Genomic DNA, 25,860 nt, shown 5'->3' with positions numbered 1-25,860 from the left:
TCTTCGGAGAGGGGCGGCATACAAATCCAAGTAATAAATAAATAAATAAATAAATAAATAAAGATCTCTTGCATTATAAATGCTAGCCACGATCCATACGTACAAATTTTGCTTTGTTCTACATGGGGTTGAACTATTTTCAACATTTCTTATTCCCTCTCAAGGTGCTTTCTCAGCATCATTTACTTGCACTCTTCTGGAAGGCCAAGAGTATGTGTGGTGAACCTCACCCCCAGCAGGATAATAGTGCAGGAACCAACGGAAAAGATGCTTCTTTGTAGCTTCTTCAAGAAATAGCTCAGGGCATCTAGCTGGGAAAATGGCTTCTCTGCATTATGAGTAACCATGTATTTAGATCACACTTCTAAGTTTGCAGGTCAACTTATGGAAATTGAAGTAACATTAATGCACAGGTCAATTTCCTTTCACCATAGGATGCCTGCTGAAAAACTGGGAATCTTATAGACCAGAAGAGAATTCTAGACAAACTAAAGGTCCACCTCTTAATAATTCCAAATTGTTATGATTCTATACTTCCATATATCACTTTTCCAACAGAAAAGCCTCAAAGCAAAAGATCTATAGATATGCTGAAGAAAAACTTCTCCCGTCATGTCACAGAATGAATACATTAACATTGTCCCACAGAGCATCACAAAATGGTCCAAACTCTTCACCAACAAATCATACAGGTAATCCTTGACTTACAACAGTCTGCTTAGTGACTGTTCTAAGTTACAACACTGGAAAACATGATTTATGGCTGTTTTTCACACTTCTGATCCTTGCAGCATCCCTCGTGGTCTCATAATGCTTCACAACTGACTCACCTTTATGACAATTGCAGTGTTCCAGGGTAATGTGTTCACCTTTTGCAACTTTCTGACAAGCAAAGTCAATGAGGAAACCAGATTCACTTAACCACCATGTTACTAATTTAACAACTGAAGTAATTCACTTAACAAATGTGGCAAGAACAGTCATAAAAAGGGGCAATACTTTAACAAATGTCTCGCTTATCAACATAAATTTTGGACTGAATTGTGGTTGTAAGTCAAAGACTACCTGTAGTTTGCATTTGTAAAAATCAATACAGGAACATCTCTGTTTCATATCTCTGAAAATAAACATTACTCAACTGTTGTTCTAGTTACATTGTTTTAGTTTTCTCGAGTTGATTCTGCCCTCTTTCATCTAGGCTGAACAAACAACAAACTCCTTTGAAACAAGTGTTGCTGCTGATTGAATATGCTTAATTGCTAATTCAGAAATAAGATGCCCATTCAGGTCAATAAGGTTAGTCTAAGACAGTGATGGCAAACCTTTTTTCCCTTGGGTGCCAAAAGAGCGTGGGTGTGCGATATTGGGCATGCGTGAGCCATAATTCAATGCCTGGGGAGGGTGAAACAGCTTCTTTTGTCCCCCGGGGCCCCCTGGAGACCAGAAACGGACTGTTTCCCAACTTCTGGTGGCCCCAATAAGCTCATGTTTTGCCCTCCCCAGGCTCTAAAGGCTTTCCTGGAGCTGGGGGATGGAATAAACGTCCTCCCCCGTCTCCCCAGAGGCTCTCTGGAAGCCAAAAATGCCCTCCCATAGCCTCTGTGCTAGCCAAAAATAAGCTGCTGGCACACACATGCACATTGGAACTGAGCTAGGGCAACAGCTTGCGTGCCAGCAGATATGGCTCGTGCCATAGGTTCATCATCACTGGTCTAAGGTAATAAATATCTTCCTGAGCTTGCAGCACAGAAAACAGAGTAAGGTAGTCTTCAAGCTACTGTATTCCTGATCAGTCCTGGGCTGCAAAATATGTACAGTGGAACCCCGACATAAGAGCTGCTCTACTTAAGAGCAACTCGAGATAAGAGCTGGGAGGGGAGAGATATTTTTGTTCTACTTACAAGCCCAAATTCGAGATACAAGCGCCAAGGAGCTGTCTCCTGAAGCCAAACGCTAACTTCCGCGTTCGGCTTCAGGAGACAGCTGCGAAGCGGCGCGCGTGTTTTAAAAGGTTGCAGCCGGCCTGGGGGACTCGGGGGGGGTGCTTGCAGCTTTCTTTCTTGCTCTTTTTCTTTCTCTCTTTTACCTTCCCTTCCTCTATTTCTTCTTTTCTTTCTCCTTCCCACCTTCTTCCCTCCCTCCCTCCCTTCACTCATTCCTCTCTTACTCTCCCCTTTCATAAGTTTCCTTGCTTCCTTCCTCTGTTCCTGTCCCTTCCCCCTTTCTTTCTTTCTTTCTCTTTTTCTTTCTCTCTTTTACCTTCCCCTTCCTCTATTTCTTCTTTTCTTTCTCCTTCCCACCTTCTTCCCTCCCTCCCTCCTTCACTCATTCCTCTCTTACTCTCCCCTTTCATAAGTTTCCTTGCTTCCTTCCTCTGTTCCTGTCCCTTCCCTCTTTCCTTCCTTCCTTCCCACCCTCCGTCCATTCATTCACACATTCCTCTCTTGATCGCTTAAAGCCGGTCCCTGGTGCAAAAAGGGTTGGGGACCTCTGTCCTACAGGATTGGGTGGCAGAGAAGTTGAACATATGTAAATTTAAAAGTTTAAGAAAGTTTACAAGTTAAGTGAAAGAAACTTCATTATTCATTTATATGTACATGTACATTTCTTCGTTAAAAACATGTCTTTCTGCATAATTTAGACTAACTTTTGTGAGTTTTTTGAGGGCTGGAACCAATTAAAATTATTTACATTAATTCCTATGGGGAAAAGTCGTTCGAGATAAGAGCTGCTCGACTTAAGAGCCCAGGTCCGGAACGAATTAAAGTCGTTATCTCGAGGTACCACTGTATTAGCAAACCTGTCAAAAGTGTGAAAGTCAAACAATGTAAAATGTATTTTGTTTGGGACAAATTGAGAATATGCCAAATAAACAATAACACAAGATGGATATTAGTCCTAATACAGAATTCTGGAAAAGTGAATCCTAATTTCATTTCACTTTGCATTTTAAAGTGGTGAAGAAAATCAAATATATACAATCCCATCTATTTAGCAGTTTTGTAGGTGCATGGTATACTTTTACAATTAACAATATTTTTAATAGGCATGTATGCACTTTTGGTAATATATTGGTGATGCCCAATACTTTTGTTTCTTTTTTCCTTTTTTTTAAAGACACAACTGTAAGAATTCACATTGAGAAAAGGCCTTCCAAAGATCTGGGGAGTCTTTCCTGAAGAGAAGTACACAGGTATCATAAAATTTTGTCGGTGGGTTTTGTTTTTTTTTAAAAATCCCTTTCTTTTCTGCTAGCTTGAACCTATGTGGTCATGCACTTCAAAAACCAGGAAGAGCAGTCCCAGATGGCTATGATGCAACCGTTCTCTTCACTGTGGCAATTTTGCCAAAGCTACGATTAAGTAAGAAGTACAAGATAAACTTGGATTCCATTTTCCTTTCCCTTCTCGCTATCCCATCCTTCTTTTGCAGCTCTATCATGATGTGTCACCCCTTTCCAGCATTCCTAATGATTTCCATCATTCTCATGTGGCCGGGCACCTTTGCTCAAGTGTTTCCCATTCCGAGTCAACATCATCATGATCAATATTGGTACCAGACAACAGGAGATCAAATTCCAGTGATCAGTGAGTACCTTCTGTTCTGGGGAAGGTTGAGTATCCAAGTAAAAGGTATCAACTCCAGCCTTCGTTTTTGGAAACTTAGGGTCTACTGTCTTTTCCCAAATTATCTGATTGGATAATAGTTTGTGCATTTTCTGTTAACATCACTGTTTGAGCACCCCCCAATTGTTTGTATGCACAAAGAGAATTACTGTAACATGTAGAGGTGAAATCTTTGAAATAAGCATAATAATACTTAAGCATCACCGGACACAGCAACTCCACCCAAACAACAGCAAATTTGGCAATGCAAATAACATTTCAAATAACTATCATCCAGATTCATTCCAATTTGCTTGCAGTTTTGACACATGGCAAGAGATAAAGTACTTGTATATGTGTAGATGTTGACACCAGATCAGAACTTTCACTCTTCCGCACTAAAAAAAAAAGTGCAGCAGACCAAAACCCTCAGTACTGCTTTCTCCTCCCATCTTCCCTCTCAACTGCTCCCCACTACAGGTGGGGGCACCTGCAAAGTGATTGCTGTCAAACGCTGCTGCAACCGCAACCATATTGAAGAACGGTCCCAAACTATCCAATGCTCCTGTCTCCAAGGCAAAGTGGCTGGCACAACCCGCGGCAAACCTTCTTGTGTGGATAGTAAGTACTAGGAGCCAAGATCTTTCTTTCTCCTAACCCCAAGTGGCAGGAAAAACCCTAGGGGATATACGGATCAAAAATCTAAGCAATAAAAATCCTGGGAAGAGATTAAAACCATGGATCCAAAATGTGCATAAACAGATATTGGTGAAGATGAGGATGGCTTAGCATGTAAACTGAAGAAAAGATGATTGAAGGGCTTGATAGTTGTAGCCTCTTTTATTAGAGGACTGTATGCATGTTCTATGTAATGGCTTTCAGCCCAGATGTAAGTAGTGGTTATGGTGGTCTTAAAAGTCCTCAAATAGTATTTATTATGCTCAGGCTTCCATGATAAAGCAGGATACTTGATTCAAGGACAGCTAGCTAGTATGGAATTCAGGAAGTCCCATTTCCCCCCGGTCTATAACTCTTGATGCCAAGAGGCCCAAACAGACTAGAGGCATTACCTCTCGACTACAAATCTACTGAATTGCCAATTACCAATGTCAGTAAAGTTCATGGCTTTAAAGAGGAATAATAACAAGTGTCTCCCTCTATTCTACAGCCTCCATTGTGACAGGAAAGTGGTGGTGTGATATGCAGCCCTGCCAGGCTGAAGAGGAGTGCAAAGCATTACCTGACAACTCAGGCTGGATGTGCTCATTAGGAAACCGTGTTAAAACCACCAAGGTAAGGTCTCTCACAACCCTGACAAAAGCCATGCCTGCACAGGATGCCACTTCTTTTCCTGTATCTCAAGCGTGTATATAGTGTTAAGGATTGTAGGGTTTTGTTTCTTTCTTTTTAAGCCCATTGTACAAATTGAGATTTAATTTTCATTTAATAATTTATCCTGTCTTGTTTTTCAGATCCATCCCAGGAAATAAAAGTCTGTTATAATGGAAAACCCATCTCTGAGGAAGGCATGACAGATTTCAAATACTGTAATTATCATCAACTTCATGATGAATGCTAGTGGGTTTGCAAACCTTTTGTCCGTTGGGAAAGACAAAACATCATATTGCTGTGATTTTGCAGAAGACAGTGCTGCTCTTTGTTAAGGGAAACGGAATCAAAGACTTTTCATTAACAGAAAGAACATACAGCCCTATTTTTTGGAGGGGGGACGAGACAGTATAGCAACTTGGTTCAAATGATTCTAAACTTTCTTGTGAAAGACCGCTGAGATATTTCCTATATACCATAATTATCATTTTTGTCAAATGGATAATTAAATTCTCCAAAACAGATGCAAAAAAGCCAATTTTGTATTTACATCTGTAATATAATACAGTGTCTTTCTTTACAATGATATCGAAATACAAATTGCCCCACTATTAGGCGAACTTCAAGTTTGAGAAAATGGACTACTGGGTCTGTAAAATTTTAATGCTATCTTTAATAGGCCGTTTGAATTTTGAATGAGTCCTTAGCCCACAAAGGCCAAGTATATAAAATTGAAACTAAAATTATATAGCCGGATTAGAAGTGGGTTGGTTTAGGTGGGCAGGGGAGGGAGGGGTAATGTCAATTTAGATCCCAAAAGAGCTTTGGATTGTTTGGTATCTATAACTACAGCACTATTTCAATATCCTGGATGGCTTTTTAGGCAACTGAGAGACTCTCTCTGTTCTGCCAGTCTGTCTTAGTTAGTTCTTCTAAAGGTGGAACTAATACAGTATTTTACTGGAATAAAACTTAGTTCTAAGGGAGGCCTACCCAACCTTTTAAGGTGAGTCAAGGCCAGAAATCCTGTTTTGATCCACCATCATTCCCTCTTTGCCTCCCCCACCTCCCCAAACCTAAGCAACCAGCAATAACAGTACTATTAAGTGAAGGAAAAGGATGAGGATTCAGGGTAGCAGCATCTCTTATTCTGGCTCAATAGCATACAGGCATCTGACCTACAACGAAGAGATCTACCACAGGATATCATCATTGGTAGAGTGGCAGAGCTTCCCCTTTTTACAATAACTCTTTCATCCACGGCTTTGGAAAACATATTCTTTGTTTACAGACAAAAGATAACTTAAGAGAAGTTCCCACCAAACAGAGAAAATTGGAGGAGTGCTTCCATCAAAAAGTCAGGAAAACAGCCCTTTATAATTCGCCGGTCGACTAATTGTAATTGCACACCCCAGTTTTTCAGGCAAATATTATTCTAGGATTCCAAGTTTTCCTAATAAGCTTTGGTTCCGTCATTGTATGGAATTAATCCTGGGGGCACCTCATTTCATCACTGCAGGCTTCTTAACTCCTCGTAGAGGTAGATATTATACAGCCCAAACACCCAATCACATTTTCCCTGCCACTCCCCTCTGTCAAACCTAAAAGATAACTCTAAGAACCAAATCCCTTCCTTGCTTTGCTTGCACTCTTGGGTGAATGTCTTAGTTTCAAGGGGAAAAATCTTGCTTGGTTCTAAAAATAGAAGTGATTCAGGCCCCACATTGGCTCACTGATATTGTCCATAGCCTGTATATCCTGTAGGTGGTGAACCATCTTTGGGAGGCAGTTGACTGGGATCTTCTCCAAAGGGATTGGCTAAGAAGAAAAGAAGGACCCATTAGTGATATATGAAAACATAAAGCTGCTATTATCCATGATAGGAAGCAGCAGGGAAAACTTTCTGAAGCAGAAGTAACAACGGTGAAGCCAAGAGGAAAGATGGGCGGGGGTTTAAGGGAGAAGTGATTCATTAAGTGAAAAATCTCAACTTTTACTATTAGAAAATTCAAAAGAGGTTGAAATGTCAATCAGTAAATAAAGGAAAGTGCCAGACAGCATGGGAAGAAGTGAAACCCTGGAACACATTTATAGAATCATTAGCAAAACACCATTGTCAAAACAAATTGCGTTAAAAGACAGGAGATGGAGGAGACAGGCATGTGGCATGCTTATAAAGGCACCAAGATCTTGGATAAGAATAGGGGGAGATATGGCAATCAGGAAAATACATTTCTTGCACTTTGGATAACTGCAAAGAAACATCACTGGGGGTGGGGAGAGATTAGAAAAACCAAAATCTCTTTCACTACAAAGTGGAACTGACTTCACACCACTTCCCTCAGCTCTAGTGCCAATTGGTTCATAAGATTCTCACAAAATTTTATCATTACAAGGTGATAGACAAGTACATTAACATCTGGTTCTTCGGATTTTGAATGACATTGTTCACTATTGATAATGCTGGCTAAGGCTGCTGGGAATTTCCCCCCAAAATTTATATAGCTGCTCATTTCACTAATCAAGTGACTCCAAGAGGCACACAACCAAGTGTTTGGAGAGCTGCAGGTCCTCTACACATAAGAAATACAGTAGTATGAAAAGGTATTCCAACAATACCCCAGGATGTAATGGAGACTTCTAGCCCCTTAGATATTATTACATTTCAATTCCAGCATTTCTGAAATCAAGGCCAACAATGAAAAGGACTTTTTTCTTGCAACTATATTTAGAGGCCAACAGCTTCCCCCAAATCCTCTCTCCTTCTGGACCCTTTTATTCTCAACATTATATAACTTACGGTTTTGGAACTGCTGGGCTGTATATCTTGTCAACAAAATGCCAACACCTTCTATCAAGGCAAGCAAGATGCCTCCCATCATAGCAGAGCCTACCATGGCCAATGGCCCACCTAAATGAAAAAGCAGTCAGTAAGGATCAAGAAAGTAATTATTAGAAAGTGATGATAAATGAGTGATGTGCACTGGCAGAACTAAGAAACACTACTTACTGCGTGATGCTAATACAGCCCCAGTGAGTGCCCCGCTGGTAATGGAGTTCCAAGGATCTTCTTTGCCTCGCATCTTCACTAGACCACAATCTATGGTAGAAAAAAGCCCACCCCACACTGCAAAGCTCCCTGGGAAGAGAAAGAGAAAAAGCCTTTGGAGTCACCAGTTTAATGCTGAATTACTGTATTCATAACTTGCATCGAAAAAGACCATTGCCTGATACTAACTCTATAATCCCCATAACTCTATAACTGTCTGGTTTGGTTCGGCAACCCAACAAGACAGCCACAGACTTCAGAGGATAATCAGAACTGCAGAAAAACAATTGCTGCCAACCTGCCTTCCATTGAGGACCTGTATACGGCACGAGTCAAAAAGAGGGATGTGAAAATATTTACTGACCCCTTGCATCCTGGGCATAAATTGTTTCAACTACTACCCTCAAAATATCGCTATAGAGCACCGCACATCAAGACAACTAGACACAATAACAAATAATTCCCTCACCACTGTCAATCTATTCATTAAGGCTGCATTACTATTACTACAAATTTTTCTCATCATGCCTATCATCCATCTCCTCCCACTTACGAGTGTATGACTGCTGCTTGTATCCTTATAGTTTATATTGCTTATTTGACCCCTGTGACACTCATTAAGTGTTGTACCTCATGATTCTTGACAAATGTATGCACCAAAGATACATTCCTTGTGTATCCAATCACACTTGGTCAATAAGAATTCTATTCTATTCTATTAAGCAACTTTACTATAAATACTCGTTGGATGCCTGAGAATTGGATCAAATAGGCGTTGATTGCTTACCTGAACGCCTCTTCTCGTACGGTGAGTGGGTACAGCAGTCACATGGGTTGCTCCTGTCCAATCCGTTGGAACTGAGCCTAGTATTAAAAAAGACTGCTGGATCCGCCCCTTCCCCAGAATTCGCGAATCCGTAGACTAGGCTCAGTAGTGAAGCTCTTTAATGTTCAACTCTCATGTGTTATAAGAAATTAGAATAGAAGGTAAAGAAGACCACACAAGGGAGGGAAGTGACTGCTGTACCCACTCACCGTACGAGAAGAGGCGTTCAGGTAAGCAATCAACGCCTATTCTCCGTACTGAAGGAGTGGGTCCAGCAGTCACATGGGACATACCCAAGAGATAGGTCCCTAGGGTGGGAGTACATTGCTATCGTGAGAGATAACGGATTGGAGTACTCTTCTTCCGAAGGCAGCGTCTGCTGATGCGTACGAATCAATCTTGTAGTGTTTTATAAAGGAATTTGGCGAGGCCCAAGTGGCTGCTTTGCAGACTTCTTCCAACGGAGCCTGAGTCGCCCAAGCGGCAGATGTGGCAGCACTTCTGGTGGAATGCGCTGTAATATTCCTTGGAATGGAGAGGGAAGCTGTCTCGTAGGCCTTTGAGATGGCCCCTCTGATCCAACGACCTATTACTGTGGAAGACACTCTGGATCCCAAGGATCTGGGATGGTAGGCTATGAAGAGTGCTTCAGATCTCCGGATGGATCTTGTGCGTTGGATATAAATCTTTAGCGCTCTAGTGAGATCTAGAGTGTGCCATCTAATCGCCAGGGGATGCTCTCGTTGGAGACAGAAAGAAGGTAAAACGATATCCTGAGATCTGTGGAACATGGAACTGACCTTGGGTAGAAAGGTGGGGTCCAGCCGCAGAACCACCTTATCCTGATGAAACTGACAGAGGTCCTGTCTGATAGAAAGGGCTGCCAACTCAGATATGCGTCGGGCGGAAGTAATCGCCACCAGGAATGCTACCTTGAAGGATAGGTACCTGAGGGACGCAGAGTTCAGGGGTTCGTAAGGTGCTTGAGTAAGAGAGTGGAGAACCCGTGGCAAGTCCCAGGTTGGATATCTGTGGATTTTAGAAGGCCTGAGATTGGCCACTCCTCTTAGAAATTCTTGGATTTCTGGAAGGGAGCGTAGGGGCTGCCTGCGAGGCCCCGCCAAGACGGAAGAGATAGCGGCCAGATGGCGGCGGATGGTGCTGGTAGAGAGACCTTGGTGAAAACCTTTCATAAGGAAGGCGATTATCCTGTGTATGGGAAGACACAGGGGGGATAAGCCCTCCTGCGAGCACCACTGATGAAATTTGGACCAAGTATGGTCGTAGATCCGATTGGTAGACCCCCTTCTAGATTTCAGAATGATTTCCACTGTGTCTGGGTCATACCCTCGCAGGTCTAAGTCCCTCCGGATAACAGCCAGGCGGTGAGGTGGAACCACTCTGGATCCGGATGGAAGGAGGCCCCCTGCCGCAACATATCCTCCGAAGCGGGGAGTCGCCAGGGGTCCTGGACGGACAGTTGTTGAAGGTCCGCGAACCAGGGCCTGCGAGGCCAGTGAGGGGCAATCAGGATTACACGTGCTTTCTCCAGGAGGATTTTGTTGATCACGTCTGGCAGAATTGGAATTGGAGGGAAGGCATACAGTAGGCCTGGAGGCCAAGGACTCCTGAGGGCATTGACTGCCTCCGCTCCCGGAGACGGGAACCTGGAGATGAAGCGGGGAAGCTGGGTATTGTCTCTGGTCGCGAATAGATCCAACACTGGATGGCCGAACCTGAGGCAGATTTGGTGGAACAGTGACTGATGGAGATTCCACTCGCCTGGATCTATGGTGGCTCGTGAGAGCCAGTCCGCTTGGACGTTGAGGCTCCCCGAGATGTGATCGGCTAGAAGCGATTGGAGATTTTTCTCTGCCCAAAGACCCAACTTCAGGGCCTCCCTCATGAGGGCCTTGGATCTTGTGCCTCCCTGGCTGCAAATATGGCTTTTGGTGGCTATATTGTCGGTGAGAATCAGCACATGTTGGTTGGATATGTGAGGTTGGAATTGCTTTAGAGCTAGAGACACGGCTCTTAATTCTAGCCAATTGATGGGCTTGGAAGCCTCCTCCGGTGACCATGTGCCCTGAGCTAAAAGACCTTGGGCGTGGGCTCCCCAGCCCGAGAGGCTGGCATCTGTGGTGACTACAAACTGGTCGGGACACCGGAAGGGGGATCCCTTGTCTAGGGCTGGAGAAGTCCACCACTTGAGGGATCTGCGAACCGTCGGTGGGATGGTGATGCGTCGGTTCGAGTTGCTGTGGCCTGATCTCTGAAATGGTAATAGTAGCCATTGAAGTTCCCTGGCGTGAAGGCGGGCCCAGGGAACAATACCAATACATGACACCATCTTACCCAAAAGGGAGGATAGGGTGACAATGGAGGCCGATTGCTGGGGCAGGATGCGAGCAATGAGATCCAAAATGCTGCGTTTTCTCTCATTGGAGAGAAAAACCTGGGATATTTCGGAATTAATGATAGTCCCCAGATGCAGGATGGAAGTGGATGGATCAAGATGACTCTTGTTAAGGTTTATGGAAAAACCATGGTTCTGTAGAACCGACATGGTAGAGGAGAGGTCTGCAGCTACACCAGCTCTGGAATTACCATGAATTAAAATGTCATCTAAATAACATAAAATATGAATGGGAGAGGCCCGGATATGAGCCGCCAAGGATCCCAAGAGTTTAGTGAAAACCCTGGGAGCTGAGGAGAGCCCAAAAGGCATAGCCCTATACTGAAAATGCCTGCCTTGAAAGGCAAAGCGCAGAAATCTCCTATGGACCTTGGCAATGGGGATATGGAGGTAGGCCTCAGTGAGATCTAGAGACACCATAAAGTCTCCTCGATGAAGAGCTGATAAAATGGAAGATAGGGAGTGCATTTTGAATTTTCTATATTTAATGAAGCGGTTTAATTTCTTTAGGTCCAAGATGGCTCTCCAGCCTCCAGAAGTCTTAGGGACCATGAAGAGGATGGAATAGAAGCCTAAACCTCTCTGGAGAGAGGGGACCGGTTGAATAGCTCTAATAGTCAACAAATGAGAAATAGCCTCCTCCATTCGAATACGAGATGGAGAGGAACTGGGAGAGGGACAAGAAATAAAACGGTTAGGGGGAGAAGAAATAAACTCTAACCTTAGGCCCCTTTCCACTGTGTCAATGACCCAGGGGTCCTTACAAGAGCGGTGCCAGGCGGAAGAGAACCAGGCTAGGCGACCGCCTATAGGCAGGTGAGAAAACTTACCATCTGGTTCTTTTGGAAGTTCTGGTAGTAGAGGATCCTCTCTGATAGCGGGACCCTCTGCCCCTGGTGGTTCTAGCTTGGGATCGAAAGCGAGGGGAATACTGACCTGGGCTCTTGTGAAATGCGAAGCTTTGATCCTGCTGACGCCCGGTGCGCCGAAAGGACTGCGGTTTCGGGGCCTTCTTGGTGGTAGGTCCCAAGACCTTTTTCTTGTCTGCGTTTTCCGTAAGGAGAGGGTCCAGAAGATCTCCGAAGAGGAGATTACGTTTCAGTGGACCCATAGCTAACTGCCATTTCTGTCTTACCCCCGCCTGCCAAGGGCGGAGCCATAGAAGCCTTCTGGCCGTTGTGGAGGCTGCTACTGATCTGGCTGCAAATCTGGAAGATTGGAGAGTAGCATCTGCTATATATTGGGCAGCTGCGAAAATTTTGTTGAAATCCTGTTGGCCCCGTAAGTCATCTGGAGGCAGGTGTAGTTGGAGCTGACGAAGCCATAAGAGCATAGCTCTGGAAAAGAAGGATGCCGCTGCAGCACTCTTAATGGCCCATGAGTCTGCAAGGAGACTTCTTTTGAGCATTTGTTCAAGTCGTTTGTCCTCTGGCCGGAGGACCTCCTCTGCCTCGCCAGGCATGGCAGCCGTTGAGTGGAGCGTCTTCACTGGTTCATCTGGCCTGGGACATGTTAGGAGTTCCTCATAGGAGGGGGAGAGCTTGTAGAGCTTCTTGTCCTTGGGAGTGGGAGTGAAGCCTATGGTTGGGTGGTCCCACTGTTTAAGCAAGGCATCCTTAAACAACTTGGGCATAGGAATTACCTCATTGTCTTCCTGTTCCTCCATGAAGTAAGGAAGATTTTCCTCTGGGGGGTCTGTGGAAGGAGTAGCTTGCTTCTCTTGCCCGGCTAGCCCCGTGGATACTCTAGCTTTTAGCAGGAGAGATTTGAAAAGCTGCGAAGGGAAAATAGCAGCTGGGGCTGGAATCTTAATCTGAGATTCCTCATCCTCCGACAGACGCTGAAAGGGGTCATCATCCTCTTCTGCATCCACGTCCTCATCCTCTTCCTGAGAGGAGTCAGAGACCTCCATGACTGGGGCTCTGTAGGAAGGAGAAGAACTCACGGGACGGGAGGAGCGAGGGGGAGGATGAGACAGAGGAGGTACATTTAAAGATGAGAGTCTAGCATCAATAGTGTTAGTCAGAATAGTCAAGATAGACTGAAACTCCGGTGGCAAGGAAGAAATATCAGCCGGAAAAGCCTGAGGATCCCTGAGGCCCTGAACAGGTTCTGGCTGGGGGAAATCCTCGGTAATATCTGGCTCCTCTGGACCTAAACCCCATAGGTTAGGTTGGGGTGGATTTAGGTTTGGCTCATCCAGGGATAGCACAGGTACCCCAGAGGGAGGCAGGTTAGAGGCCTCCGGGGGGGTAGGGTTGATATGCATTTGGGCCTGCACCTTAAAACGTTTGGCTGATTTATCATGTATTTTTTGTAGGGCTAGGTCCCTTCTCTTCTCAGCCCTAGTGGGCTTGGCTAAAGACTGAGAGCCTGAGGAAGAGGAGGAAGAGGCCTGGGGAAGCTCAGAAGGATTACCAGTAGGCCTAACCTCTTTGGAACCTTTGGTAGTGCCTCTCTTGGGAAGGGAAGCCATAGTCTGAGCAATTACAGAAGACAAGGCTTGAGCCAAAAAATAGGGGAGAGAAGAATTATTTTGTGGAATTCCCAAGAGGATAGGTGACCCTGCTCCTAGGCCCAGGAGCAGCTGCGCCTTAAGAGGCAATCCTGGGCGATACCAAGAGTTCTTGTCCTTAAGTGCAGCGTGGCAGGCCTCACTAACTTAACTTTAAGAAAAACCAAGGCACACTGGTTGGAGGCCACTTCCGTGGAGAATAGGCCCGAGGGAACTCAAAGCGACGACTCCAGGGTCAGGCGGCGGGCTGTAGGCACTAATGGCCGACCCCTTAGGGCAGAACCGAAAGTGCAACTTACTGGGCGTCAGAGCCTTGGCGCCAAAATAACTGCTCCGTTATTTGCAATAGGAGCGACTAAGCCCGGGAGACAAAACAAGTCCCACACCGCGGGAGGTAAATAGCCCTTAATTAGTTGAAAAAAATAAAGCTTGCTCACGGCAGGACCTCCAAGGCCGGAATTAACAAACCGGCCGCGGCTACAGCACGAAGGGAAAAAACCGCAAATGGCTGAGCCGCTAACTTCTCCCCCAACTCAAAGCCCTGTAGGGCTGAGAAAAAAACTGCCGGCAAGCTGAGTAATGGAAAAATCTTACTTGCTATTGAAGAGAGATCGAAGGGAAGGTGTTTTATCGAGAGGAACGAGCATTCACACACATCCGAGGATGCGAACTGAGCGAATTCTGGGGAAGGGGCGGATCCAGCAGTCTTTTTTAATACTAGGCTCAGTTCCAACGGATTGGACAGGAGCAACCCATGTGACTGCTGGACCCACTCCTTCAGTACGGAGAAACACCCCAGAATCTTAGAAGCTATTGCCAAAAATACTCAAGAGCTCCTCAAAGAGGAGCAGCAATTCAGATTCTACCTCCCGAACAATTAATTTCTAAATTTATCACCTGAACCTTGAAAGACAGAAACAAATTTTCTTTTTTACAAAGTATTGCAATCTCAAATGTTGTGTCAATTTCTTGACAGTAGAATCGTATAAATAAGCAAGAAAACATAAGAAAATGTAAATGACTTAATTGATTTTATTGTTTACATTGGTATTTTTAAACATGTGATCTCATTCTACAAATTGTTACACAGGTATAGCATTCATAATAGCTCACTATAAGCAAAAAGATCTTATAGCAGCTTACTACAAGTAATGGTCTTATAGATGCAAGTAATTAAGTCATGTGATTGCAATTTGGGTACTTGACCACCAGTTCACATTTATAATGGATTACAGCATCCTGCAGTCACAGGATCATGATCTGCAACTTTTTTTACCGATTTCCAGCAAAAAAAAAAAAAGCACAAAGCAACCACTGGAGAACCTGGATTTGTTTAACAACCACGTGATTCATTTAACCATCACAGTAATTCACTAATAACCACCATAAACATTGTTGCAAAACCACAACTTATGACAGACATTCCAGTCCTAATTGTGGCATAGTGGAGGACTACCTATAATATGAACTTAGAAATTAATATTACAGTACTGGTAATTCTTAAGGCAAAATGGAAATTGGGACCCAGATTACTACCGCTAAATGATGTGGCTGTAAAGCATGATGTCGTGTAACCACATCACTTAACGACAATCCAGGCCAATCCTAGTTGTCATCATAAGCCCAAGACACATGGGTGATTAAGTCAGAAGTTAAGGAAGTCCCAGGTAAGGAACGTGGACTGGCACAGGGGGTTGGGCTGCATTAGGAGGCTTGGCGCATGTGTGTTCCAAAGCAGCACAAGCTTATAAAGGCTAAGGAAAGAGCGTATAAAGTATGTGTGTGAGCACACGAAGGCCAGGGAAGGAGAGTAATAGTGAGTGCCAGTGAACGGAAGGCCATGGGGGTTGGGATGGGGAGAGAGACTTACTTGTAACCTTCCCTGTCAGCTTCCCCATTTACTTTGTTTATAGGAAGCTGGCAGAGAAGGTCAACAACAGTGATCATGTGATTGCAGGATGCCACAGCCCATCATAAAATGTGAGATGGTTGCAAGCATGTGAATTTTGTTGCAATGACTGGAACTTCAAGGACCTCAAGTATATTCCTTGTGCAATGTCATCATAATGTCAAACAGTTGTTGAATGAATTAATCCTAACCTGAGGTCTATCTTAACTTTACACAAATTTTTATAGGACTGAAATGTTCAAGAAGAGAAAAACCAACCTTTCCCAATTTGATGCCTACCAGATATGCTGGATTTCCACGTCCAATATATCAAGCTAGTATGGCTATGCTAGAAATTCTACAAACTGGTTTGATATACCTGAAGGCCACCAAGCTGGATATGATTTCAGAAAATAAACATTTCTCAATTAATTCCCCCTTTCCATTGCCCAGAGTATTTATTTTAAAAAATACATACCAGGATTAGGAAAGAACTCCAACCAGGCACTCCACTTTATTCAGAATAATTTAAGTTATATAAGAGTTCAAATGCACTCTGGGCTAAGTGAAGCCATTCTCTGTCTGATATCATCTATCTTCTCTGACTTTTGCCACCTGCTTCTCTGTCTCCCTCATCACAGACTGGGACAGATGATTCTTACATGATGGCTTGCTGAGTTCTGAAATCTGCATAAGGATCTGCATAAGGATCACCACCAGCCCACCCTGCCATCGGATTAACCAATTTCAAAATGCAAAGTCCATGCCTGTGATATTTAAGTTTTCTTCACCTGAACCATCAAAAAATACACTGCTCAAAAAAAAAAAAAAAAGAGAACACTTAAACAACACAGTATAACTCCAAGTAAATGAAACTTCTGTGAAATCAAACTGTCCACTTAGGAAGCAACACTGATTGACAATCAATTTCACATGCTGTTGTGCACATTCAACTTTGAACAGAACAAAGTATTCAATGAGAATATTTCATTCATCAGATCTAGGATGTGTTATTTGAGTGTTCCCTTTATTTTTTTGAGCAGTATACTTTGTCTGTAATCTAGAAGACGACAAAGGTCTTTTTGCTGCAGAAGATTCACCTGCAGAAATGGATAAATCATTTCTCTCAAATTCTTACATCAATTTGTTATAGAGAAGCATCAGAACATTCTGGAAATAGACTACACAGTTTTGTATATCCCTGACCCAAGTTTATATTCTCCATTTTTCCAGACACTAAAATCCTTATAACAAAAAATGACATACTAAAGGTCAAGCTGAAGCAGACTAATCCAAATTCACTCCTCTGCTTCAACAATGTCAGAATTTGATTTTGGTTCTTCCTGGTCTTTTGCAAGCCCGGCATTGGGGGAGGAGGGTAGAAGAGCGGGGGCATGTGAGTGGCTAGCACTTGCACTCATGCACGAAGCTCCATTCATGTGAATGGTGCTTTGCCCACAGGCGCAAGAACCCTCCGCTTGCACGAATGGAGCTTCGCACAAGCACCTGTCTGCCATTTGTGATAGTGAAGCTTCACATGCCTATCTCTACAACGGCCTGGTCTTGAACAGGCTGCGACCTGATAGTGGGCCACAGTCTGGATGTTGGAAACCCTTGTCGTGACACTCATTCCCCCCTGCAAAACCCTCTATCTTACCTCCAATCTGTGGCGCTCTGACTCTGATAGCATTGATGCTGCCTCTGAATCGATGCCTGACCCCCTGAATGGTTTTTTGGGGGAAAAGAAGAAGCAGAAACTCTTTTGGTTAATGAACCTCACACTCATAATTCAAGTAATGCACACAGAACTCACATTTTAGGATTCAGTGGTTAGCAAAGAAAAATGTATATGTGAACCTCTCTCATTACAGTCAGCCCTTTTAGGCTAGAACGGGGGTTGGCAACCTTAAACACTCAAAGAGTCATTTGGACCTGTTTCCTACAGAAAAGAAAACACTGGGAGCCACAAAACTTTTCCAGTGCCTGACTATTTCCTGAGCGGCCATAAAACTAGCATATATAGTAGAGTTAAAGATTCTGTTTTCTTCTGAAACTTTTGTTTTCTTGGAATTATTCATGGTTAGCCTACTGGGGGTCAAAAAGCTAATAAATTATGCATTGATGGGTGTGGCACATTGATGCATATTTTGAGTGAGAGAGTTGCAGCTGAGGGATGAAAGAGCCACATTCGGCTCCAGAGTCATGGGTTGCTGACCCCTGGGCTGGAATCTTTCAGAGGTATTGAATACAAACACCATCATCCATAAAAAGCCAGGCAGATGAGAATTGTAACCCAACCCCCTAAAGTTGGGCTGTCAAACTCGCAGTGTCATGTCATTATGTGACATATCACAACTTTCCTCCTTAGCTAAACTGGGGGGAGGGGGGCTGGGTGTAGCCAGTGTGTGATGCATCTGGACCGCACGCCGTGAATTTGACACCTCTGGCCTAGAGGGTATCAAGCTGAGGAAAATGAAAAGTATTTTTGAAACAAGCTTCCCAATAATCAAACAATAACAACTGAAATTAAGAATGAACTGTTTGGATGAACAGAGAAATTCCATGTTCAATCAATAGTAAGTAACAAGATTGCAGAACAGTAAGGGTGCATATAGATGCAAATAATCATCTTTTCAAATTTTGCTAAATCATAAAGCATAATAGTTTACATTAAATCCCAGCACTGCCTCTAAATGAATTATAGCAAATGCCACTGAAACAAGAATTCTGACTCCATATACTCCATTTCCTCATTAGTTGCTGCTTAAAGGGAGAAACAGATAATAAAATATATGTAGAACTCACCACTGGAGCATTGCGAAAGCCTTTGATTGCCTGAAAGACACCCCCGCCAATCATTCCCATAGTAAAGGCACCACCACAGTCGTCCACTATCCGCCAGGGGCTGTCAGATAGAAACAAGTCAGTGTACTGTAGCCTCTTCACATAGGAAGCTCTGTATTATGCTAAAAAATTATGTTTAATTAAATACTAAAAGTATTTAAATTAAATGTTTCTCAAGTATTATACTATCTCAATATTATACTGATATGTATAACTGACTTTTTAATATAATAAATGAAAAACTGTAAGCTGCTTAAAACCCACCTCTGCCGCCAGGCATGGGGGAATTGAGATACAGTACTCTTTCCCCAATTTTATGCATGGTATATGTGTATGTATGTTTGGTTTTTATAATAATGGGCTTTTAACTATTTTTAGTATTGGATTATTATTATATGCTGTTTTATTACTGTTGTTAGCCGCCCCAAGTCTGCGGAGAGGGGCGACATATAAATCTAATGAATGAATGAATGAATGAAAACATTGGGACTGACAGCCAATAAATGAGCTCCTTTTCACAACACACAAACAAGTAATCAATAATTTACCAGCCTAAGTATAGACAGATATACAAAAGTGTAGAACAGTTGCAACAGAATATCACCCGTAGTTGTTCTACTACTAGTACCCTCTCAAAAACCTCACTTCAGTGACAACAAATTCATGTGAATTTTCTGCTTTTATTTATATTTACAAATGTCCATGCATCATCGCATTCCATTTCAAATGTATTAAAAATACATTTTTACTGACTTGCTTGTGTGAAGTAACTTGAGAATGTAATTTATTTATTTATTTATTTATTTATTTATTATTTGGATTTGTATGCCGCCCCTCTCCGAAGACTCGGGGCGGCTCACAACAAGTGTAAAACAAATCATAAATAATTCAATTAATTAAAATATTTAAAGATTTTAAAAACCCCATATACTAACAGACACACACACAGGCATACCATGTATAAATTAAATGTGCCCAGGGGGAGATGTTTAGTTCTCCCATGCCTGACGGCAAAGGTGGATTTTGAGGAGTTTACGGAAGGCAGGAAGAGTAGGGGCAGTTCTGATCTCCGGGGGGAGTTGGTTCCAGAGAGTCGGTGCCGCCACAGAGAAGGCTCTCCCCCTGGGGCCCGCCAACCGACATTGTTTAGTTGACGGGACCCGGAGGCCCACTCTGTGGGACCTAATCGGTTGCTGGGATTCGTGCGGCAGAAGGCGGTCTCGGAGATATTCTGGTCCGATGCCATGAAGGGCTTTAAAGGTCATAACCAACACTTTGAATTGTGACCGGAAACTGATTGGCAGCCAATGCAGACTGCGGAGTGATGGTGAAACATGGGCATACCTGGGTAAGCCCATGACTGCTCTCGCAGCTGCATTCTGCATGATCTGAAGTTTCCGAACACTTTTCAAAGGTAGCCCCATGTAGAGAGCATTACAGTAGTCGAACCTCGAGGTGATGAGGGCATGAGTGACTGTGAGCAATGAGTCCCGGTCCAGATAGGGCCGCAACTGGTGCACCAGGCGAACCTGGGCAAACGCCCCCCTCGCCACAGCTGAGAGATGGTTTTCTAATGTGAGCTGTGGATCGAGGAGGACGCCCAAGTTGCGGACCCTCTCTGAGGGGGTCAGTAATTCCCCCCCCCAGGGTAATGGACGGACAGATGGGATTGTCCTTGGGAGGCAGAACCCACAGCCACTCCGTCTTATCCGGGTTGAGTTTGAGTCTGTTGACACCCATCCAGGCCCCAACAGCCTCCAGGCACCGGCACATCACTTCCACCGCTTCGTTGACTGGGCATGGGGTGGAGATGTAAAGCTGGGTATCATCGGCATATTGATGATACCTCACCCCATGTCCTTGGATGATCTCACCCAGCGGTTTCATGTAGATGTTAAATAGCAAGGGGGAGAGGACCGACCCCTGAGGCACTCCACAAGGGAGAGACCTCGGAGCTGACCTCTGACCCCCCACTAACACCGACTGCGACCGGCCAGAGAGGTAGGAGAACCACTGAAGCACAGTGCCTCCCACCCCCAACCCCTCCAACCGGTGCAGAAGGATACCATGGTCGATGGTATTGAAAGCCGCTGAGAGATCGAGGAGCACCAGGACAGAGGATAAACCCCTGTCCCGGGCCCGCCAGAGATCATCCATCAACGCGACCAAAGCGGTTTCCGTGCTGTAACCGGGCCTGAAACCCGACTGCTGGGGACCTAGATAATCGGCTTCTTCCAAGGACCGCTGGAGCTGGAGTGCCACCACCTTCTCAACAACCTTCCCCATAAAGGGAAGGTTGGAGACTGGACGATAGTTGTTAAGTACGGCTGGGTCCAGGGAAGGCTTCTTGAGGAGGGGGCGCACAAGCGCTTCTTTATGGAGTGTTGGAAAAACTCCCCTCCCCAAGGAAGCGTTGGTGATCTCCTGGGCCCAGCTCCGTGTCACCTCCCTGCCGGCCGAGACCAACCAGGAGGGACACGGATCCAGTAGACAGGTGGCGGAACTCACAGCTCCAATGACCTTGTCCACTTCATCAGGTGTCACCAGATCAAACTCCTCCCAGACAGGTGGACAAGTACGTGCCCCAGTCACCTCGACTGACTCATTGTCAGTCGACTCTGTTTTACAATTGGAGTCGAGGTCGGCCCGGATCTGAGCGACTTTATCAGCGAAAAACGTGTTAAACTACTCGGCGCTACTCTGCAAGGGCTCCCCAACTCCCTCCTGATTAAGAAGGGAGCGGGTCACCCTAAACAGAGCGGCCGGGCGGGAGAGGGGCGGCATACAAATCTAAGTAATAAATTCCGCTGATGCAATCAAGGCGGCATGGTACGCGCATCTTGCCGCCTTGAGCGCCACTTTGTAAGTCTTAATAAAAGCTCTTACAAGTGTTCGATCAGATTCAGACCTACTCTTCCTCCATCGCTTCTCTAGACGTCTCTTTTGGTGTTTCAACTCCCAGAGCTCCTCGTTGAACCATGAGGCTCTACGGGGTCTAGCGCCACAGAGAGGTCGCAAAGGCGCAATCCGGTCGAGAGCCTCCGCAGCAGCCGTATTCCAGGCCTCCGCAAGAGACTCCGCCGAACTGTGGATGAGTGCCTCTGGAATAACCCCAAGCGCCGTCTGAAAGCCCTCTGGGTCCATCAGGCGTCTGGGGCGGAACATCTTCATTGGTTCCGCCTCCCTGCGGGGAAGGATTGGAGCCAGGAAGTCAAGCCGTAGTAGAAAATGGTCTGACCATGACAAAGGCAATGCTTCTAAGCCCCTTAGTCTCAGACCATTTCTCAATTGCTCGGAAAAGAATACCATGTCAGGCGCATGCCCTCCCTCGTGAGTCGGACCCTGTACTACTTGAGTCAGGTCCATGGCTGTCATGGTGGCCATGAACTTCTGTGCCAACCCAGAGGTTTCGCCGAGTGACGGCAAGTTGAAGTCCCCCAGGACAATGAGTCCGGGGAACTCCACCGCCAACCCGGCTACCTCCTCGAGTAGCACAGGCAGGGCTTTTGACACGCAGCTGGGAGGCATGGTTTTCGCGAAGTAGCGCTGCGGAAGTAAAAACACCATCTGCGCATGTGCAGATGATGTTTTTAACTTCCGCAGCGCTAGCGAGGAGCCGAAGATTGGGGGCGGCGGGGCTGTTTTAAAAGGTCCCCGCCGACATGGGGGGCTCGCTAGCACCCCCCGAACCCCCAACCCAGGTTTGGGGGGGTGCTAGCGAGCCCCCCATGTCGGCGGGGACCTTTTAAAACACCCGCGCGGCTTTCCAATGAGTCCCGAAGACACGTTTGTCTTCGGGACTCATTGGAAAGCTCCGATCATTTTAAAACAGTTGCGCCGTTCTCCGCTGACTCCTAAAGCGGGGTGCGAAATGACTTGGAGGAATGGGAAGCTGAAACCGGCCGATTTGGACTTCCCATTCCTCCAAGTCACTTCGCCGCTCGTGTCCTGGCTAAACCGGGCAGCAGGAGACAGGCTTTGAGTTTTGGCTGCGGGGCGAGGGAGTTAGGAAAGTCCTACTTCTCCCCCCGCAGCCAAAAACTCAAAGCCTGTCTCCTGCTGCCCGGTTTAGCCAGGACACGAGCGGCGAAATGACTTGGAGGAATGTGAAGCTGAAACCGGCCGGTTTCAGCTTCCCATTCCTCCAAGTCATTTCGCACCCCGCTTTAGGGCGACAGGCGGTGGGCTGGGAGCCGCAGGCGAAAGGAGCTCGGGCATTGTTCTCCGGACCCCGCCCGCTCAGCCCCGCGGCGGCCCTTTCCCTCTCCAGGCTGCGGGCGGGGTCCGGAGAACAATGCCCGAGCTCCTTTCGCCTGCGGCTCCCAGCCCACCGCCTGTCGCCCGGTTTAGCCAGGACACGAGCGGCGAAATGACTTGGAGGAATGTGAAGCTGAAACCGGCCGGTTTCAGCTTCACATTCCTCCAAGTCATTTCGCTGCTCGTGTCCTGGCTAAACCGGGCAGCAGGAGACAGGCGGTGGTCCGGGGGGCGCTGGCTCTCGGCGCTCGCTGGCTCTCGGCGCTTTCGAGCTGAGTCCGGGAGCGAATTCGCTCCCGGACTCAGCTCAAAAGCGCCGATAGCAAGCGGCAAGGAACGGCTTGTCCACGCCGTTCATTCTCGCCGCTTTCGAGCTGAGTCCGGGAGCGAATTCATCCCGGACTCAGCTCGAAAGCGCCGAGAACGAACGGCAAGGAACGGCTTGTCCACAGCGTTCATTCTCGCCGCTTTCGAGCTGAGTCCGGGAGCAAATTCGCTCCCGGACTCAGCTCGAAAGCGCCGAGAACGAACGGCAAGGAACGGCTTGTCCACGCCAGTTCATTCTCGCCGCTTTCGAGCTGAGTCCGGGAGCAAATTCGCTCCCGGACTCAGCTCGAAAGCGCCGAGAACGAACGGCAAGGAACGGCTTGTCCACGCCAGTTCATTCTCGCCGCTTTCGAGCTGAGTCCGGGAGCAAATTCGCTCCCGGACTCAGCTCGAAAGCGCCGAGAACGAACGGCAAGGAACGGCTTGTCCACGCCGTTCATTCTCGCCGCTTTCGAGCTGAGTCCGGGAGCGAATTCGCTCCCGGACTCAGCTCGAAAGCGGCGAGAATGAACGGCGTGGGCGGGCGAAGGGCGGGCGGCAGCGAGGAGTTTGCGTGGGCGGTGGGGAAACTCCTCGCTGACGCCAGCAAGAGGGGGAAGACTCAGGGAAGCCGCCCAGCAGCTGATCTCCCGGTTGCCATCTACGCTTGCGTGCCCACGGGCACGCATGCGTAGATGGTATTTTGACTTCCGGGTTGAAAAATAGCGAAGTACCCTGTTCGCAATGGTTGGGGACGCAATAAACGGGGGATCACTGTAAGCCCACCTGGACCCCTAAGTCCAACTTCAACAAGAGAGACTCGCAACCTGCAATTTCCGGAGCAATGAGTCTACGCAGGCAAAGGCTCTCCCTGGCTATAATAGCCACTCCTCCCCCCCTTCCCTGGGGTCGAGGTTGATGCCATATCCGAAACCCGGCTGGGCAAATTTCAGAGAGAGGAACACCTCCCTCCGGGCCCAGCCAGGTTTCGGTAATACACGCCAGGTCGGCCTCCTCATCCAGGATCAAATCCCGGATGAGGAGAGCTTTATTTACCACCGACCTGGCGTTAAGCAGCAGCAACCTGAGTCCAGGGCCAGAGTTACACTCATCACCAGTACCCAAGATTGGGCTCACAAATAAAACTATCAGACAACTCAAGAACATTAAGGGTTGCAGAAATTACATGAGGCTGAAAGCACTCTATACATGATAAAGTTATTTGATACAGATATTGATATTTGATATTGATCTTAAACATTCCAGTACACATGTTGAAATGCCGCCACAAATATGAAATGTCCCTCTGAATAAAAGATAAAAGGGGTTGTTAACACCACCATCACAGGGGGTCATCGACTTATGATCACAACTGAGCCCAACATTTCTGTTGTTAAGCGAGACATTTGTTAAGTGACCTTGCCCCATGTTATGACCCTTCACATATTTGTTAAGCGAATACCATTCAGTTAGTAACACAGTTAATCTTAATGCACCACTGTGCCTACCATCTCTGTCCTACTGTCACACACCATTGTGCCTACTGTCCCTGTCCTATTGTCCTCTTTTATCATTACTATTTATATTATGTTTATACAAACTATTATCCTATACCTGTTTGACAAATAAAATAAATTTGGCTTCCCCATTGACCTTGGCTTGTCTGAAAGTGATCACCTGATCCAGGGACATTGCAACCGTCGTAAATATGAGCCAATTGCCAAGTATCTGGATTCTGATCGTGTCACCGTGGGGATGGTCAACAAAGTATGAAAAATGGTCCTAAGTCCCTTTTTTTCACTACTCTTGTTAATTTCAAACAAAATTAATCTGCAAGTTCTGAATTGACACGGACATGCGAGCGAATAAGCAAAATAGGGAAGGTGCTCAAGTTACCAACAGCGATCCCAAAGCCCTCCACACCAGAAGGCAGCAGAAAAGTCAGTTCTTAAAGAGAGCCGACAGAGATAGGCCCGACAGGTTTCATTATATTCAAGATCGACTCAGCGTTCCATCCTTCCGAGGTGGCTAAAATGAGGACCCAGATTGTTGGGGGCAATAGGCTGATTACAGGGAGGGCTGTAAAAGCACTATGAAGCGGTATATAAGTCTAAATGCTATTGCTATGAGTCGAGGTGGCACAGTGGATAGAGCACAGTACTGCAGGCCACTAAAGCTGACTGCTAGATCTGCAGGTCAGCGGTTCAAATCTCATCACCGGCTCAAGGTTGATTCAGCCTTCCATCCTACCAAGGTGGGTAAAATGAGGACCCAGATTGTGGGGGCAATATGCTGGCTCTGTTAAAACAAGTGTAAGCTGCCCTAAGGAGAAGGGCGGCATAAAAAAATTGAATAAATAAATTGGACACGGATATGGGAGCAAATAAGCAAAATAGGGAAGATGCTCAACTACCAGCAGCGATCCCAGAGCCCTCTCCCAGAAGGCAGCAGCAAAGTCAATTATTAAAGAGAGCCCGCAGAGAGAGACCCGACAGATTTCATAATATTCAAGGTTGACTCAGCCTTCCATCCTTCCAAGGTGGGTAAAATGAGGACCCAGAGGGCCTATTGTTGGGGGCAATAGGCTGATTTTGTAAACAGGGAGAAGCAGTACTGTATATGTCTAAATGCTATTGTTAATTGACAAAGATATGGAAGCGAATAAGCAAAAAAGAGAAGATGCTCAAGTACCAGCAGCGATCCCAAAGCCCTCCACACCCAGAAGGCAGCAGAAAAGTACATTCTTAAAAAGAGAGCGGGCAGAGAGATGGACATGGAGCAAGGAAACCCGACGGGTTTCATATTCACGGGGTGACCTTGGAGCT

The 25,860-nt window shown here is 45.9% G+C and overlaps 2 protein-coding genes across 4 annotated transcripts in view; one reads left to right on the top strand and one right to left on the bottom strand.

The window, feature by feature from the left end:
* Positions 1-3,162: 3,162 nt before the first annotated feature.
* LOC139159493 (chemokine-like protein TAFA-1) lies at positions 3,163-6,330 on the top strand. Its single transcript, XM_070736808.1, has 5 exons — positions 3,163-3,193; positions 3,433-3,587; positions 4,086-4,226; positions 4,774-4,898; positions 6,226-6,330. The coding sequence occupies exons 2-5, from the start codon at positions 3,440-3,442 to the stop codon at positions 6,328-6,330; spliced, it is 519 nt and encodes a 172-aa protein (XP_070592909.1). The 5' UTR covers positions 3,163-3,193; positions 3,433-3,439.
* Positions 5,459-25,860, bottom strand: part of TIMM17B (translocase of inner mitochondrial membrane 17B) — a 21,153-nt gene continuing 751 nt past the window's right edge. For all 3 annotated transcript variants that reach the window (XM_070741266.1, XM_070741268.1, XM_070741267.1), the window contains exons 2-6: positions 18,434-18,533; positions 17,286-17,349; positions 7,945-8,073; positions 7,735-7,845; positions 5,459-6,752 (exon numbers count right to left, since the gene is read on the bottom strand). In XM_070741266.1, coding sequence (XP_070597367.1) covers positions 6,664-6,752; positions 7,735-7,845; positions 7,945-8,073; positions 17,286-17,349; positions 18,434-18,533 — 493 coding nt within the window. In that variant the 3' untranslated portion in view covers positions 5,459-6,663. The remainder of the gene's footprint in view (positions 6,753-7,734; positions 7,846-7,944; positions 8,074-17,285; positions 17,350-18,433; positions 18,534-25,860) is intronic.

This window comes from Erythrolamprus reginae, chromosome 2, assembly GCF_031021105.1.
Source record: "Erythrolamprus reginae isolate rEryReg1 chromosome 2, rEryReg1.hap1, whole genome shotgun sequence".
Taxonomy (NCBI): domain Eukaryota; kingdom Metazoa; phylum Chordata; class Lepidosauria; order Squamata; family Dipsadidae; genus Erythrolamprus; species Erythrolamprus reginae.
This window is presented reverse-complemented; position numbering and strand designations above follow the sequence as displayed.